Source organism: Opisthocomus hoazin, chromosome 3 (assembly GCF_030867145.1).
Source record: "Opisthocomus hoazin isolate bOpiHoa1 chromosome 3, bOpiHoa1.hap1, whole genome shotgun sequence".
Lineage (NCBI taxonomy): Eukaryota > Metazoa > Chordata > Aves > Opisthocomiformes > Opisthocomidae > Opisthocomus > Opisthocomus hoazin.
In genome coordinates, this window is record NC_134416.1 from 46946623 (window position 1) to 46961329 (window position 14707).

General features: G+C 37.3%; 1 protein-coding gene across 1 annotated transcript in view; it reads left to right on the forward strand.

Moving 5' to 3' along the window:
* Positions 1 to 10401, forward strand: part of ALKAL1 (ALK and LTK ligand 1) — a 35295-nt gene extending 24894 nt beyond the window's left edge. Inside the window, exons 3-6 of the mRNA XM_075415275.1 lie at positions 1831 to 1884; positions 5380 to 5460; positions 6812 to 6888; positions 9775 to 10401. Of these exons, the coding sequence (XP_075271390.1) occupies positions 1831 to 1884; positions 5380 to 5460; positions 6812 to 6876 (200 nt within the window). The 3' untranslated portion in view covers positions 6877 to 6888; positions 9775 to 10401. The remainder of the gene's footprint in view (positions 1 to 1830; positions 1885 to 5379; positions 5461 to 6811; positions 6889 to 9774) is intronic.
* Positions 10402 to 14707: the final 4306 nt, after the last annotated feature.

The following is a 14707-nucleotide window of genomic DNA, read 5'->3' on the forward strand; positions in this document are numbered from 1 at the left end:
TCCTAGCTTATTAAAAACAATCAGTTACTGTATCCCGTGGGATATATACTGACTGTATTGTACTAGTTGGTGTAACATGGTCTGGAGGCAAGAATGGATTGAATAAACTCTCTCCACTCAATATTTCCCGTTCATGTGTGCTTCACACTTAAAACATTTTATTCTTTAATTTTCCTGTTTCTTTTGTAGTTTTGCCCAGTGTGACTTTCAAGTGTTTTGATTTTAGTAATGCTTTGCCACTATATCTAATAGTCATGTTTCTGCTTTTCCTTTGTGAAATTAATATGTCAAAGGAATTTAATTTGCATTGTGAGAGTGCAGCTTAAGCTATTTGTCTTAATAGGTGATAGGTGTCACATGACTGGGATAACTAAGAGCTTGCTAGCAACCAGGAAAAGCTAGCATGGAGGTGTTGTCGTGATGATTTTTCACTTCTTCATAAAAGCATCCTGTATGGACTTGAGATCCTGCTTCTGGCTGCAGTGTGATCTGGTCGGGAGTCAGTGATACATATTCTATTAAAAAAAGCCGTTAGTTTGATTGAAATACTAAGTCCTTTGAGATCTCAGCTTCATAGTTTTGTACAGATAGGAGGGCTTGCCTGTGCTGCTGGAAGATGGAAAAAAATTACTGTGCTTGTGTTGGGAAATTCATAGTTGAGGCTGAGTTGCCCCTGCCGTTAGAGCCAGCAGACAAAAGTGTTCCAGTAACCTGTGCTGCCTGTGATTTTCATACAAATGAGCTTAGGTTGTCTTTGTGGAGGGCTAGGGGCTCACTGATTGTGTTTTACCAAGCAACTGCACTGTACTATTGAGAAAATGAACACTCGAAGAAAGCTGAAACATGGGCACATGTTGAAAAGCTGATCGCTGCCTGGAGGGACGGCAGCCGCAGCAGGGGAGGAGCAGGCACGCAGTCGATACCATTCAGCCGCTCACCAACACACGACTGACCTAGTTTTCGCTACCAGGACAGGCATAGCCGTGCTGGTGTGAACCTTGGGCCGACGTAGGTTTCTTGTGGGAAGCAGACCCTGCAGCAGTACTTCTCAGGCTTACCAACACAGCTACAGCTGCAATTTTGTGCTTGCAATATCTAGGGCTTTGCCTGAACATCAAATCCATTATCCTGTTCTAACTTCTGTGCATTTAGGGATGGGATTTTGGCTGTATACTGTGTTACAGACTTTTCCTACAGAATTTTAAGGGGCAAAAGGCAGCTACTGTTCCCATAGGAAATTCTATAATCTTTGAAAGGACCTGGGTCTAATGGTTCTTTGTCAGAGCAAGACAAGCCATGTAATAACAAACCATGTTATTAGTCCAGACTTCACCAGGCTTTGGTTATTCATCAGTACGGGTCCACTTAGGGCATCTCATTTAAAACTCACACAGATTGTTTCACTATTTTGGCTTTTCATACTCTTCATTATGTGTAATTTTAAACTGCCTGACACTTCATGTCCGTAAAATTCTAAGTTTAATGGAGAAGGGGTGGTATTTCATTTGCAATAAGGAAACAGGTAAAACTAAGATTTTCAAGGAATCGTAAGTAAATTAGGTCTCCTAAACTCAGACCTAAGGTATGTAGAAATGATTGTCAGAAAATCTGATAGAGTGTGTTGTAGGATGAGCATTTGGTATTCATCTGTGAATTACTTGAAACTTTTCACAATGTTCTTTACACACACACACACGTACACAAATATTAAAATTAATTTCGTAGTTAATCTGGGAAGCTCTTGGGTGTCTTTACAGCAGATATCTTGGCATATAATGCTTTTTATTGTAATTCCTATATTACATACTTTTTTTTTTCTTCTCTCCTCAGAAATTTTTCCAAGAGATTCCAGTCTAAAAGACAAATTCATAAAACATTTTACAGGTAAGGCAGCTGTTTGTTCTAAATTTACCTACATATGCATATTCTAAGTAGCCACAAGAGTAGTGCCATTAGCTTTTTTGAGGTTCTGTACCAAGTTTAACATTTGAGAAGTGAAATTTGCATTGTTTAGGACTAGAAGTCTTTACAGAACTCTGATTATGTTTATGTTTAAGTCTCTCTTTGAAGAATCTAGCCTAAAATAACTTTCAAAACCTGGTAAGTTAAAACATTCATTATTCAAAATCTATTTTTTCATTTTTATCATCCTATCGTTGCTTGTTGATTTGCAACTACACTGTAAGTTTAATAGCTGTGGGTACTGAATGTATACATGTCTATGCTATAGATACTGCATTGTTTATCTACATGCAAACAATCTGCAGTATGCTGTTAAAAATGTGAGATGTGTGAGCACCTATCTGCCATCTCTGGCAAGTAATATTTTAATTAGAAAGCTCAGTACATTTTTACTTTTAAATATATGTATTTTTTCCACATTTTTTGTCAGTCTTGCTGTATTTATTTTCAAGTTCACTAATTTTAAAACTTCTTATTGGCCTGCATACGTCTTTCAGAAGCAGATCTATGTGGTCATGTAAGTTTTCACTGTATCAGCAAAACACATTTTGTCTTCTGTCTCCTGATGTATACGTGTGGATGTTTGTTTAACAAGACAAACAAATAGAACGAGGGAGGTTAAACAGTGTAAATGAATCAGAAAAGTAATTTGCTATTTCAAATATGGGAGTTTAAAATCATTACAGTCAAGTACCGGAAAACTGAGAATAGTTTGTATAATGCACTTACCTTTGAGACCCTATTTTGTAACAGCTGGAAAAATGTTACACCCTCTGAATATAAGAAAAAAGAATTGCCAACAGCAAGATACTTGCACTGATTCTTTACTCTCCAGTTCCAAATGTTCTGTAATTCAGAAAAGTGGAGGTTTCAGAGTATGACACTGCAAATCTACAGGTGATTTTAAGTTATTTGAATTAGTGAAACTAAAAACTAGAGAAATAATTGGCAGTTGGAGCATGAAAAAGAAAATTGGAAATAATTATGCATTTCCTCTTTGAAAATTCAGATACTCCTTGGCAAGAAAGGAAAGAATTTGTTGTCTCATTTGCTTGGAGGAAGTGTCCTCAAAGCTTTAGGATAAGCACAACTTTAAGGATCTTTCTGCCAACTGCTAACTGCAGCCTAAGAGTATCTACAGGAAATGTGCTACACCCAGCTGGCCCTTCACTCTTACAGTGAACAGGAGTAATTATGAACCTTACTATTTTCAGTCCATATAAGAAAGAAATGGGAAGAACATTTAGATCCAACTGTGCTATCCTATGTAGCACAGGAATAGTGGATATAACTCTCCCAGGAAGGACAGACAAGAAAGATTTGCCTATATTAATAATTAAGCCATTTCCTTTTCATTTTTGACTTTGGAAACTGCTCAGCTACCATAAAAAGCTCAACATAAGAATCTGGGAAAGCTAAATAATGAATACAGAAAAAGTTTCATTACTCAGAAACAACAGTGAAAAACAGCCATGAGTTTTACAGAAGGTATGTAGAGAATACTAAGTCATAGAAAAGATAAAGAGCAAAAATACTTGAAGGCCTGTTTCTGGAGCCATTCATTAAATTAATAGTCCTTTTCTGCATGAGTAGTTGCCATTGGTAGTGCTGAAATTATTTGACTAACATTAGCTTGAATGAATAAAGAAAGCAAGTTCATTCCAAAATTCTTGAAGATGATTTCTTTGTTGTCTTAAAATTTTTGCTGACATATTTTTTCTTTTTTTTTGTACATTGTGCTCGTAAATTCTTCAGTGATGGGTTTTTCTGCCCGTTTTTTTCCTTCCCACAGGTTTCTCACAGCCTGTAATCTGCAAGTGTTTTCTTAAAATATAGCCCAAGTTTGTTTTTCTTGATTCTGTTCAAATTGTAATCCTTTTTCTGTCAACCTTAGTTAAGTAAACTGTTCAGATATAGTCCTTCCTAGTTCAAGAGTTAGAACATCCTAAACTAATGAAGTCGTGAAAAAGAGAGCCTTTACAGTCTAAATTCTTTATGGTTTCAGGGTTAAGAAAATCATTGTACACTTCTAGTATGCCAAGAATAGTAGACACATTTTGAAGCCAAAAAAGAACCGTATGCAGCAGTTGTCAACTATAGGAAAAATCATAAATAATCTTGTGAGTCATAAACCTATCTGTCAATTCAGCTTGAAAAGCCAGCTGACACAGAGTGCTCTGTAAGGGACATATAAAATTAACAGCCTATTTTTGATGTCAAGGAAGAGAGCTAGAAAACCATATATTATCTGAAGGGACATGGAATTTATTTAGTGACAAAAGCTGATGTTATCTCCATATATCTTGGACAATTTCAAATTACTTACTTTCCCTTGAGCTTAATTACTCACTCAGATAAAAAAAGACAACAATCTTCCAGTTCAAAGTTGCAAAGGCTGCTTTGTCAGTTTCTTGAAAATCTTATTTGTGGATGAGAAATTTCATGAAATCTACATATTAGTGTAAAATATATCTAATGTTCAAGTGCGTTCACTGTCATAGAGAGGAATCTTCTCTCAAGCTTGTGCAAGTTTGGTTCCGCTATCCAGACAGAATTGGCTTAGTATGTTTTATCAGGTTGATAAACCACCTTCAAGTTGTGAAATGAACAATTTTTTTCCCAGAAATGCTTACTATCTTCCTCTGACAGGAAAGTTAGTCAAAACAGTGTGCTTCATGTGGATCCTTTTTTAGCACTTCTTGAAACAAGCTATTCTTATTCAGGGTTCCTTTTTGTGCTGAATTTAGAGGATGCAAGTTAAATTTAGTCTTGTTCAGTTAGTGTAATTTTATGTGAGTGTTTTCTGTCCAGATCACAGGAAACTTGTCCTCAGCTGTCAGCGGTAGGATTGCTAAGCAGGTTACATGATGCAAATATTATGTTTTTACTCATACTTATGAAGAACTTCATAAACCATCTATGTGCAAATTAGAAACATTAGTACATGAAACTACTTCATCTTTCCAGGGCTTAGAAAGCATATTTGCTTAAAATGTTGCTTGTATTTATCTTTAGAAATAATGCCTGCGTTCCTTCTACGTTATTCCTTAGAATTCTGACAACTACTGAGCAACCTAATTTCTATTGTAGTTGCACCATTCTATTTTTCACCATATAAGAAATTGCGCTGTTAATTTTGAATTACCAAAATTGCAAGCCTAAGCCAGTCCACCATTTCCAAGGGCCATTTTTCTGTTATTCAGGTCATGAGCATAGTAGCATAGCAATAGTATTTCTCTTGTTATTTCAGTAGCATTGTTATACTTGTGTTCATCATAATTGTTTAAGATGTAGTAAAAAATTAAATGTAAATCTGTCAAGACACAAAGAAATTAATTCTGTGTTGATGTCATTGATTGAAGCTGCAAAGCAGTGACACTGAATGCTTATGGTTAACTCCTGCTTACTTTCAAATAGGGCCAGTCACATTTTCATCAGAGTGTAGCAAGCACTTTCATCGACTATATCACAACACAAGGGACTGCTCAACACCAGCCTGTAAGTAGTAATTAAAGTACCTTGTAATGCTGTGATAGCTGTTTAAGAACAATCTACTTTTCCTACCAAGTGTTTTTGATGTGCTGGTCCTTTTGTTGCTGGTCCTTTTGTAACTGTTGCTCTTTACTTTAGCCCTATACTAAAAAATACCCAAGATATTCTAAAACACAAAGATTTTCTATCAATGCATTTGCAGTCAGCTGCGTATAATGGACTTCCTTTGAAGTGAGACTAACATAAATTAACTGAAAACTACACTCTGAAAAAACAGTTGGGCATGCCTAATGCAGAGGGCCGATATGAAGCCATATTCTCCTTCCTGCTCGCTTTACCTCTACTTATTGACTTGTGCAATAAGATAAAATCTGAACCATTCTCTATCTTCTCTTAGCACTCAATAGCATGGTTATATATTGGGGGTTTTAGTATATTTCAGTTTATGATGATAATTTTCTATTATATGCCCATTTTTAAAGAACATAAAATGAATTAATTCATCATCTGTTACTGATATGTGCAGTTCTTACCAAACAATATTCCAGTATGAGATCCACAGAAGTTTTGCTTTGACACAGCCTGAATTTTCTTTCAGGCACACATTAGCCACCATAGGATGTCTGAGGATGAGTTACTTCCTCCTGTGCTGACATGGTTATATTCTGTACAAACATTCCCTGAGGAAAATAACGCAGGCTAGCATTCAGTCTCGTGCTGTTTGGCACAATTTCTATTAAGCTTTATTAACATACTTATCAAGCAAAAGAAGAAAATTGTATCTAAGTATTTCTTGTTTTACCAAATAGTTAGATCTTTCCATCAGAAAGGATGGCAGTGGCTCAAGGGGCACTTGAACCAAGTGGTCATTTGAACCAAGGACACCAGAAAGAGAGCAAGTAGGACACTAGTATCTCTAGTCTGATGATCATGAGATGTACTTAGACATTGAAAATATGGGTTTTCATCAATGTTAATACTAAGTAGAACAATAAAAAAGTTTGAAAGAGCCTGACCTCAAACTACATCATTGTCTGCTGGTTACAGTAGCTTCCCAGTTAATGAGTTGAATTCCTTCAAGTAAAGTTGGGAGTTGAACCTGGTCTTCTACATCTTAGGAGGAAACTATTTGGTAGAAAATTAATTGCTACTATCACTAATGTTTCCTCTAGAGACCTGACTAGGATAAGGTACAATCTAATTTTGCACACATAATTTCATGAATTTCCACCAGAGAGCGGTTTCACTGTGTAGAGTGTCTGCAATTCTAGTAAAAATTCTACATTTAATTTTATGCATTTTTGAGGGTATCTGGCAACTGAGATTCATTATTGCTGTGGGTAATTTTGTTTTATAGATTACAAAAGGTGTGCAAGGTTGCTAACAAGATTAGCAATGAGCCCTTTGTGTACACAGTCCTAGGATGTTTGCTATGTAAGTATCATTTTCCCACTCATTTTCTGATTTGTTGAATGGTCTAGTGATTTACTTCACATTTGTACCTTGTTATCAGGTGTGCATACAGAAATGTGATATTAACAGAGTGCATCAACATGAAGCTCTGGCATTGCTGTAAGGACTGGCTGGTTCCTCATGTAAATACATAGAAGCACAGATACCTCTGACAGGCCCCACTGTAATTTCCTACAAGTTACTTGTGGCACTATAGTCCATAATTATGCACGGGTGACCTCCTACTGTTCAAAATGTTAAGGAGTCTGGCTGGTGAAAGAAAACTGCACAAGGACTTCATCAACGCATTGCCTTCAGGCCTTCAGAAGAGGTCTTTGTTGTTAATCCGTGGAAGAAGCAGAATGTTTTGGTCTCATCTGCCAATGCAATCTTCATAGATATCCTGTCACTTAATTAATCTTTGGGACCATTTTTAATTCCCAGATTGTCTTCTGAGAATTTTTCTAAAGTTAATACCACTTGATGGTGTTGGAGCTAAACTGAACATGAAGATGTGACAAAGCTAAAGTCTTAAAGGAACAGACTGTGGAAGGAACAAGTCCAGTCTTGTTGATGAATAGCACGTTAAATATGTTAATTAAACAGTATTGTCACTGGTGAAAGGAACATCTTAGTGAGCTGTTTTCTCCAGTTTGAATATCAGCAAGATGGTTATATTTACAACAGTAATTTGAAAAACTGCACTGGTTATTATTGACCAATAAAATATATAAAATCAGTGAATTTAATTTAATTTATTTAAATTTATTCAAAGATGGTTTCCTTGCACCACCTCCTCCTGACAAACACTGAAAGCTTGGAGTTTGGGGGAACTGTGTATGTCACTTCTTCCTGCATCAAGACTTCAATTCATACTAATCAAGAATAAGAAAGGAAGAGTAGGATATGAGTCAGTGTTAGCTGATTTGATTTCCAAGTGGAGGTGGGATTCATTCTGGTGGCTGTGAGAAAATGCTTTGAAGATGGCAAGATTTCAGTGCTGAGAAGAAATGACATCACTTCTCCTCTTTTCTTAACTATTTTCAGTCTGTTTGGCCTCTTGCCTTCCAGGTCTTGCAGATGGTTTTGAATATATCAGGGGCACTGAAACAGAAAATGATTAGGTGTCTCATTACTTTGCGAGGATCTCCTTTTCATGACTAAAGGGAGAAATCCTTTCTGAACGCCCTTTTCTTATATACTTTTTTTTGAGGTGCCAAATTAATGTTTGTTTGTTAGTGTTCTCTTTCAAATCTCAGCTTTCTAAAATGTCCCAGCACTCTCTCTGCACTTCAGAGAGCACTTCTTTCTGGACTTTCACCTATTTAGTCTGTGGTTTTCCACCATCTGTATCCCTTTACACCTCTGAGCTCCTGGCTCAGGGCTTCCAGAAAGATTTATGGGTGTTCCAGTACTTTTTCTGCTTTTCTTTGAAAAGGATGAGTCAAATCTCTGCCTCCATATCCACAGTACAGAAGCATCTATCTCAAACTATTTCCATCTGTAAAATACAAAAGGATCAAAAGTTGCTGTGATTTGCAAATCCAGGTGTTCTAATTTGCCTGCCAAAAATACACTCACAGAAATGGCATGTTGGGAAGGGAGGGTTTAAATGGTAAGCAATGCTAGCAGCTCATGTGAACTGTGTTCACTTAAAGTTTTATCTAAGCTGACTTTCCCTCTGCTTTGCTAAAAATAGAGAAAACATTATAGATAAAAGTAGAGCTATGATCTGAGTGTTTCCTAGCTGCCTTTGTGCTCCCTCACCCTGTTCCTCCACCAAGTAGGTAGAGTGGCTAGTTTCCCCTAGAGGTAACACAGGCTCATGTCTTCATGATTACTCATATCCAGTACCTTTTTGGAATGGAAACATTTTCCTGAGCAGGATGAAGAGTGCCAGGAGTTTCTCTCTCTTCCCTGGGCAACACAGGAGTTACATATGTTTATCCCTCATAGCACTGCATTTCTGGCATGATTCTGTGATTACTTCTACTCCATCTTCAGTACAGAGGATCTGTTTTCCTCACTTGCTTAGAGAGGACAGGGTCATAACTCCTGTTTGCTGTAAGAAAATTTGCATTTGCTTTAACATCTGAGAGAGCCTTGGACATTCTCTGTTGCCTTGAAGAAGGAGGCTTTCCCACTCGAAGGAAAGACAACTATTATAAAGCATTTCTCCTGCATGAACTTAAATAGGATACATTTTCTTCATTAAAAACAACTGCGGTGCTGTTCTGCAAATATTCTCCTCCCTCTCCAGTAAGTGCCCGGGTACAAAAAGGAAACGTGATCTTCTCCTATTAGAAATGAAGTTTTGGCTGGGAAAAGCCGATCTGCCCCGGGAGCTAGCCGCGCATGCTGTGAGCGGGAGTGGCCGCGGGCTGTTTCAGCACCATGGAGAAGGGCGCAGAGGGTGCGCGCCGCCGCCACCCGGGGACGCGCTTTCTGGCACTTACTCGCCGTTACGGCTTTTAGCGTTTTGGTCTTGTTTTTTTTGTTTTGGTTTGGTTTTTTTTGTTTGTTTGTTTGTTTTTTTTTTTCTAATTCAGATGCTTGCAAGTGGAAGTGAAGCATTTGATGAAACCCAGAATCTAGAAACGCCGTGACTTTATGCATGAGAAACTTCCTTGTAAGATGCAGCAGCAGGGACCACTGTGTGTTAAAACTCTCCCAGCAGCAACGCTGAGGATTTGCCACAGCAAAACTCGTTAGTGTTCACGGGAGGGCAAGACCCACTGGCATTCTGGACTTAATCTTAAGATCTATGCAATCTGCAGGAAACTGTGATTTATAAACAGAATTATACTAAGCAGTCTGCTTCTGTGTTCTGAAACTAGCTGTAAAATGGCATGTCTTTTTCTCTTGCAGACTTTCTACTAAGGAGAGAATTCTGATTTGCCAAGAAAGTGCCTTGATATCTTCCAAGACAGAGAAGACATCTTTTACCTTTTTGATTTATGTTTTGTTACTAGATGCATTTTATTTTCATATACTTTTTGGACATTCCATATTTGTGTGAAACATTGTTTTATTTTAATTTGTAAATTTGTTGCCTATAGTTCAGACAAGCCCATTATTTAAATACATTGTATATAAAGAATACTAATGATATACTGATTAAGTGTTATAACCATACGCAGGGAGTTGGTAAAATTTTGCTGTTTCTCTTGTTCCATAGTATTTACATCATTCTGCTCAGGCTCTTACTTTCATTATTTGCACTAACTTGAAATGCAGAAGTCTATGTAACTGAAATACGAATAAGCTGTAAGTGGGGAAGTTTTACTTGCCATGGAAGATATTTTATATTATGAAGCTTTGTTAATATATGCATATATATTATCACGCGTCCGAAAAAAATTGCTCAGAAATGCACCTTGCTTTCAGGAACATTTGTATGACTATTCTGGATTTTCATCAGTTACATTTGTACTGGCACTTATGGAAAGAGTTGCAAATAATGTAAATATAAAGACTGGAAAACTGCAATGCAGTTTTGGTGGAATAAAGAACATAAAATTAAACTATTTTCCTGGAGGGATTATTTAAATTTATTAAGATATGACTTATTTAATATATAAATGCAATTTATCTGGTGAACTTGAAATAAGTTTCCACTGAGAACTTCAAACTTATGGGTTTGTTTTTTTACAGCATTTAATTTTCAAGTGGTAAATTTTATAGAGCTATTTATTCTTCAGCTGAATGAGTTGCAAACAAAAATACATCATGCATGCACTGTGAGCAACAGAAACATTCTGTAAGGATGAAGAGAGGGTAATAAATAGCCCAGTGGAAGAGAAAATACTTTAAAGTATAATATCCTAGACCCAGGGTGTATAATGAATTAATTTGGCTGGTGACACATCAAGCTTGACTATTTGGGAATCCAAAGCACTGATTTAAAATCAAGTTGCGATGATAACATTTGATACCCATTTGTCTCAGATCTTTCATTGCGAGCTTATATGATTGCTTTACAAAGAACTTAGTATGAAGTGCGGTTTTTATTGCCAAGCGCAGAGTAATTGACCACACATGTTGATGGCTGTGCCCAAATTGCAATTCTTGTGGTTAACTGACCCTTCAAACTAATCCCATCAGATTACATGTTGTCTCTATCCTTTCCCTCAGTGTGGTCTTCACGAGCTGCTTAGCTTCTATAGCCAGCACTTTACCCTCTACAGAAAAACAGGGAAGCTCTGCACTGGGATTCCTTGACAAATAGCAGACAACTACCTTATTATCCAAAGAGATTTTGTTTCTTCTTTCTACATTGTTCAGTGTGTTTGAGCACCAAGGTTCTGCAGTGTCCTGTGATGCACCAGGCAGTCCAACCCACAACTTCTGCTGGCACAGTCATGTTCTGTCTGGGCAACAAGATGTTACAGCAGCTGTTTCTGACCAGCTGCTTAGTCACAGCTGTTGAAGCAGTTAATCCCACTGTAGTCCTGGTGAGAAGGTTGTCCTGTGCTGTTTGTGTTTATGCTAGACACGGTTGGTTTTCAAACTTTTTGCCACCATATTCTTTTGGTAAAAGCAAAATTTTCAAGCCTCATTTTAATCAATACTGGAGGCAGTATTCATACTGAAGATACAATAGCATACGATAAATCCTGGTGGCTGAATGGTGAGGTGGATAACCTTGTTTCTCTGTAACATACTTCATCGAAGGATTATGTGCCAAAACACTTCAGCCAGAGGAGAAACAATGAGGCCCAGAACAGAGATCAGAGACTCCAAGAAAAGTGTCTGTCTTTAGTCCTGCTTTTGTATTTCCACTCTGATTTGTTGTCTTCTCAATTTTTAAAAAAGTTTCTCCTTTGTCTCCTCAAGGGACTGAAACCAATGAAAGGAGAAGTAGAAAAAGTGTTTTTTCTGACTATGACTTTATGTGATATCTGAATTCCAATGAGAAAACCTAATTTGGGTTATTTAATATATTTTTGGGCTCAAATCTAATAAGCTAAATCAAGAGCTTCGCCTTTGTAAAAATAAAGACGTCATCTTCCTGTTGAGTAGAAAAATGATCAATTGCCTATCTTTGAGGATATTCACAAATACTACAAGATATTAAGTAGACATTAGTATGGCAATTTAAAACATTGATGAGGGACAAAAAAAAAGTGCATGAAAAGAATAAGAGGATAAACCCCCCCACTTCTTCTAATTTCCTAAAAGTCAAATGACTTAGATTATTTCTGGAGGTGAGTTATTCTTTGAGACAGCTGTGGCGTGGATTCCTGCTTTCTGTTTGGCCCTAGAGACTTTTTGATGCTCAGTATCTTCTGAATGGTTGGAATTAAACTCAGCTTTTCTGTACCTTCCCTCTATATGTTCATCACCATGTTTCATCATAGTTTTTAGATGCAAAGCTACTAAAGTTAGCAGTATAAAAATCACAAAGTAGCATAGCATAGTCACTTTGTTATTTAACCTGAAAAATACCTTGTATTCCTTTTGTTCTAAAATTTGTTAATGGACCTGCATTTTAGGAATCAAATCCAGAGGGTAGTTATTTGGAGACACAATAAAGAACCAAGTGTCACAGAAGCTGAGAGGAGATGATACACTTTTACTTAAGTTGTGGTTTTTTCTGTGAAAAAATGACTTCACATGATTGTTTTCCAGCTTTCCTTTAATTTTTTCCATATAATTAAATCTAAATAATATTTTGGCTTCAGAAATGAGGTCTGCTTGTGGCTTTTCCATGTTGTCCTTGCATGTTAAAAAGGTTCTGTCTAATTTCTGTCCTGATGGAGAATATTGGGTAGTGACAGGACCAACGGCTTTGGTAGTGCCTCATCCTGATCTTTCACTCCAGTTAACTGATTGCCTCTCTCAAACAACTTAATTGCTCCAGACTTCTGAATTTGTGAAGAGAACCACTGTAGGCAAATAATACCCTGCCTCTGGTGTATTGCACAGGGATTCACAAGGCCACCAGAAATTTAACCTGGATCTGAGTGAATGGAATCTATAAAACAAAGTTCAATTTTTTCTTTTTGTTGCTAAGACCATCTTATTTTTTTATTACAACACTGTAAAAGGTGCCCTGGTCTATGTTTTTCTCCTATTCTCATCTCAAAGAGGTTAAAGCCTTAGAGTAAGACAGTGTGAGGAAAGTGTATATGGCAACAATGACCTTGTGCTGGTCGGTGAGGTGGATAATCGCTCCATTGTGAGCTGTCTGAAGGAATCACCCAGACATTTGAGAGCAGAGAGCAAGACAACCAAGCAGTTTTGTAAGGAATTCTTCCCACAATGAGGACTGTGTTCAGAGAAGTGATTATTGGAAGCTTTTCTAAAAAACAAAAAAACAACTCTGAATCTACATAGGCAATAAGTGATGGTATAAAAACTTTGTAAGGGTCAGAAACTGAACTTTCAACATGAAATGAGACATTAGATTTAGAAAGAACATAATAACCATGGAACACCTTGAAAATGAGAACAAGCAAAAATATAGACAGCAAAAACTTGAAGAATCACCTTGGACACCTTGGTCACCTGTTGTGAAGACCAGTAAAAGTGATGGTGGAGTAACTGAGATGTAAAATAACAACACGAATATATATGCTCATATCATATCTTAAAGATTATACAAATGACAGTAGAGTTTTTCAGCTGGGGGGGCAGGGAGATGGATGAAATTGAGACTTGGTGACCAGATAGATGAATACAGTGGGCACAGGAGACCCCTGATGTAGACATCTTAATTATTTCAATCTGGCCAAAGAAAGCAGCACCTCACAGACTTCCCTTTTGATCCCATCTGACGCTTCTGCTCCACCATGGGATCCTTGCCTCACCCAGGTCAGAAGCTTGCATTGGTCAGCAGAAATAGAGACAGTGCTCCCAGACATGTCAGAACAACGCAGCACAAGGTGGTTTAACATCAGAGACTCTGAGCTGTGACATCTGGTTGGTGAAGAAGGCTAGAGTGAGTGGCTGCCATGCTGGGAAAGGAAGTATCTGCCTGACATATGTCCCGCGGCTTTCACCATCCCATGGCCAGGGATTACCTGCACTGGACCTGAGCTGGGAAAGATTGCTAAGGAGAAATAAAGGAGAAGTGCAAATAAAAGAGATGACAGTAGGCAGCACTTATTGCACTGGAGTATGGGATTGAATGCCCCATGGCAATATTTGCTGATGGCCTACATTTCATTTCTTTCCTCCTCCATTAACCATCCCACAGCTGAGCTTACCACACAATCTTGGACATTACCTTCTCGTTTCAATGAAGACGAAAGACTTATCACCTGCTGACAGGCAGGTGTTTAAAAAAGATTAGACATAAGCGATCATTATTAAAAATCTATCAGGTCAAGATTTATGAGGACGTAATAGAGATGACTTCAGAGGAAAAACAGGGTGCAAAAAATCTGTGAAGCTTTCATGTAGCTCCACTATAAGAAAACAGTACTTAAGTACTTTGACAGACAAATTTGTACCATTCGATAGGGTGTGTTTTGCATTTTGACCCAAGGACCTGTATTATTTTCAACCATATCAGCGTCACTTTACTGTCCATTTAGAGTGTTGTTAATGTAATAGCATTACATAATGTAACGAATTTAAGTAATTCAGCTTTGATTCTCATTTGTCCTTATCACTCCCGTAAGAAATGCCATAATTCTGCCCTTTGCTTTAGTATTGGATTCATTTGCTTACTTGCAGTATCAGAAAATTTCTGTGCCTTTTTATTAAAGACATTTCTGCTAAAAAAATAGTTCTGTAACTGAAACTGCTGTCCAATTTTACACGGAATATGGTAATTGTTGCATTTTTTTATATG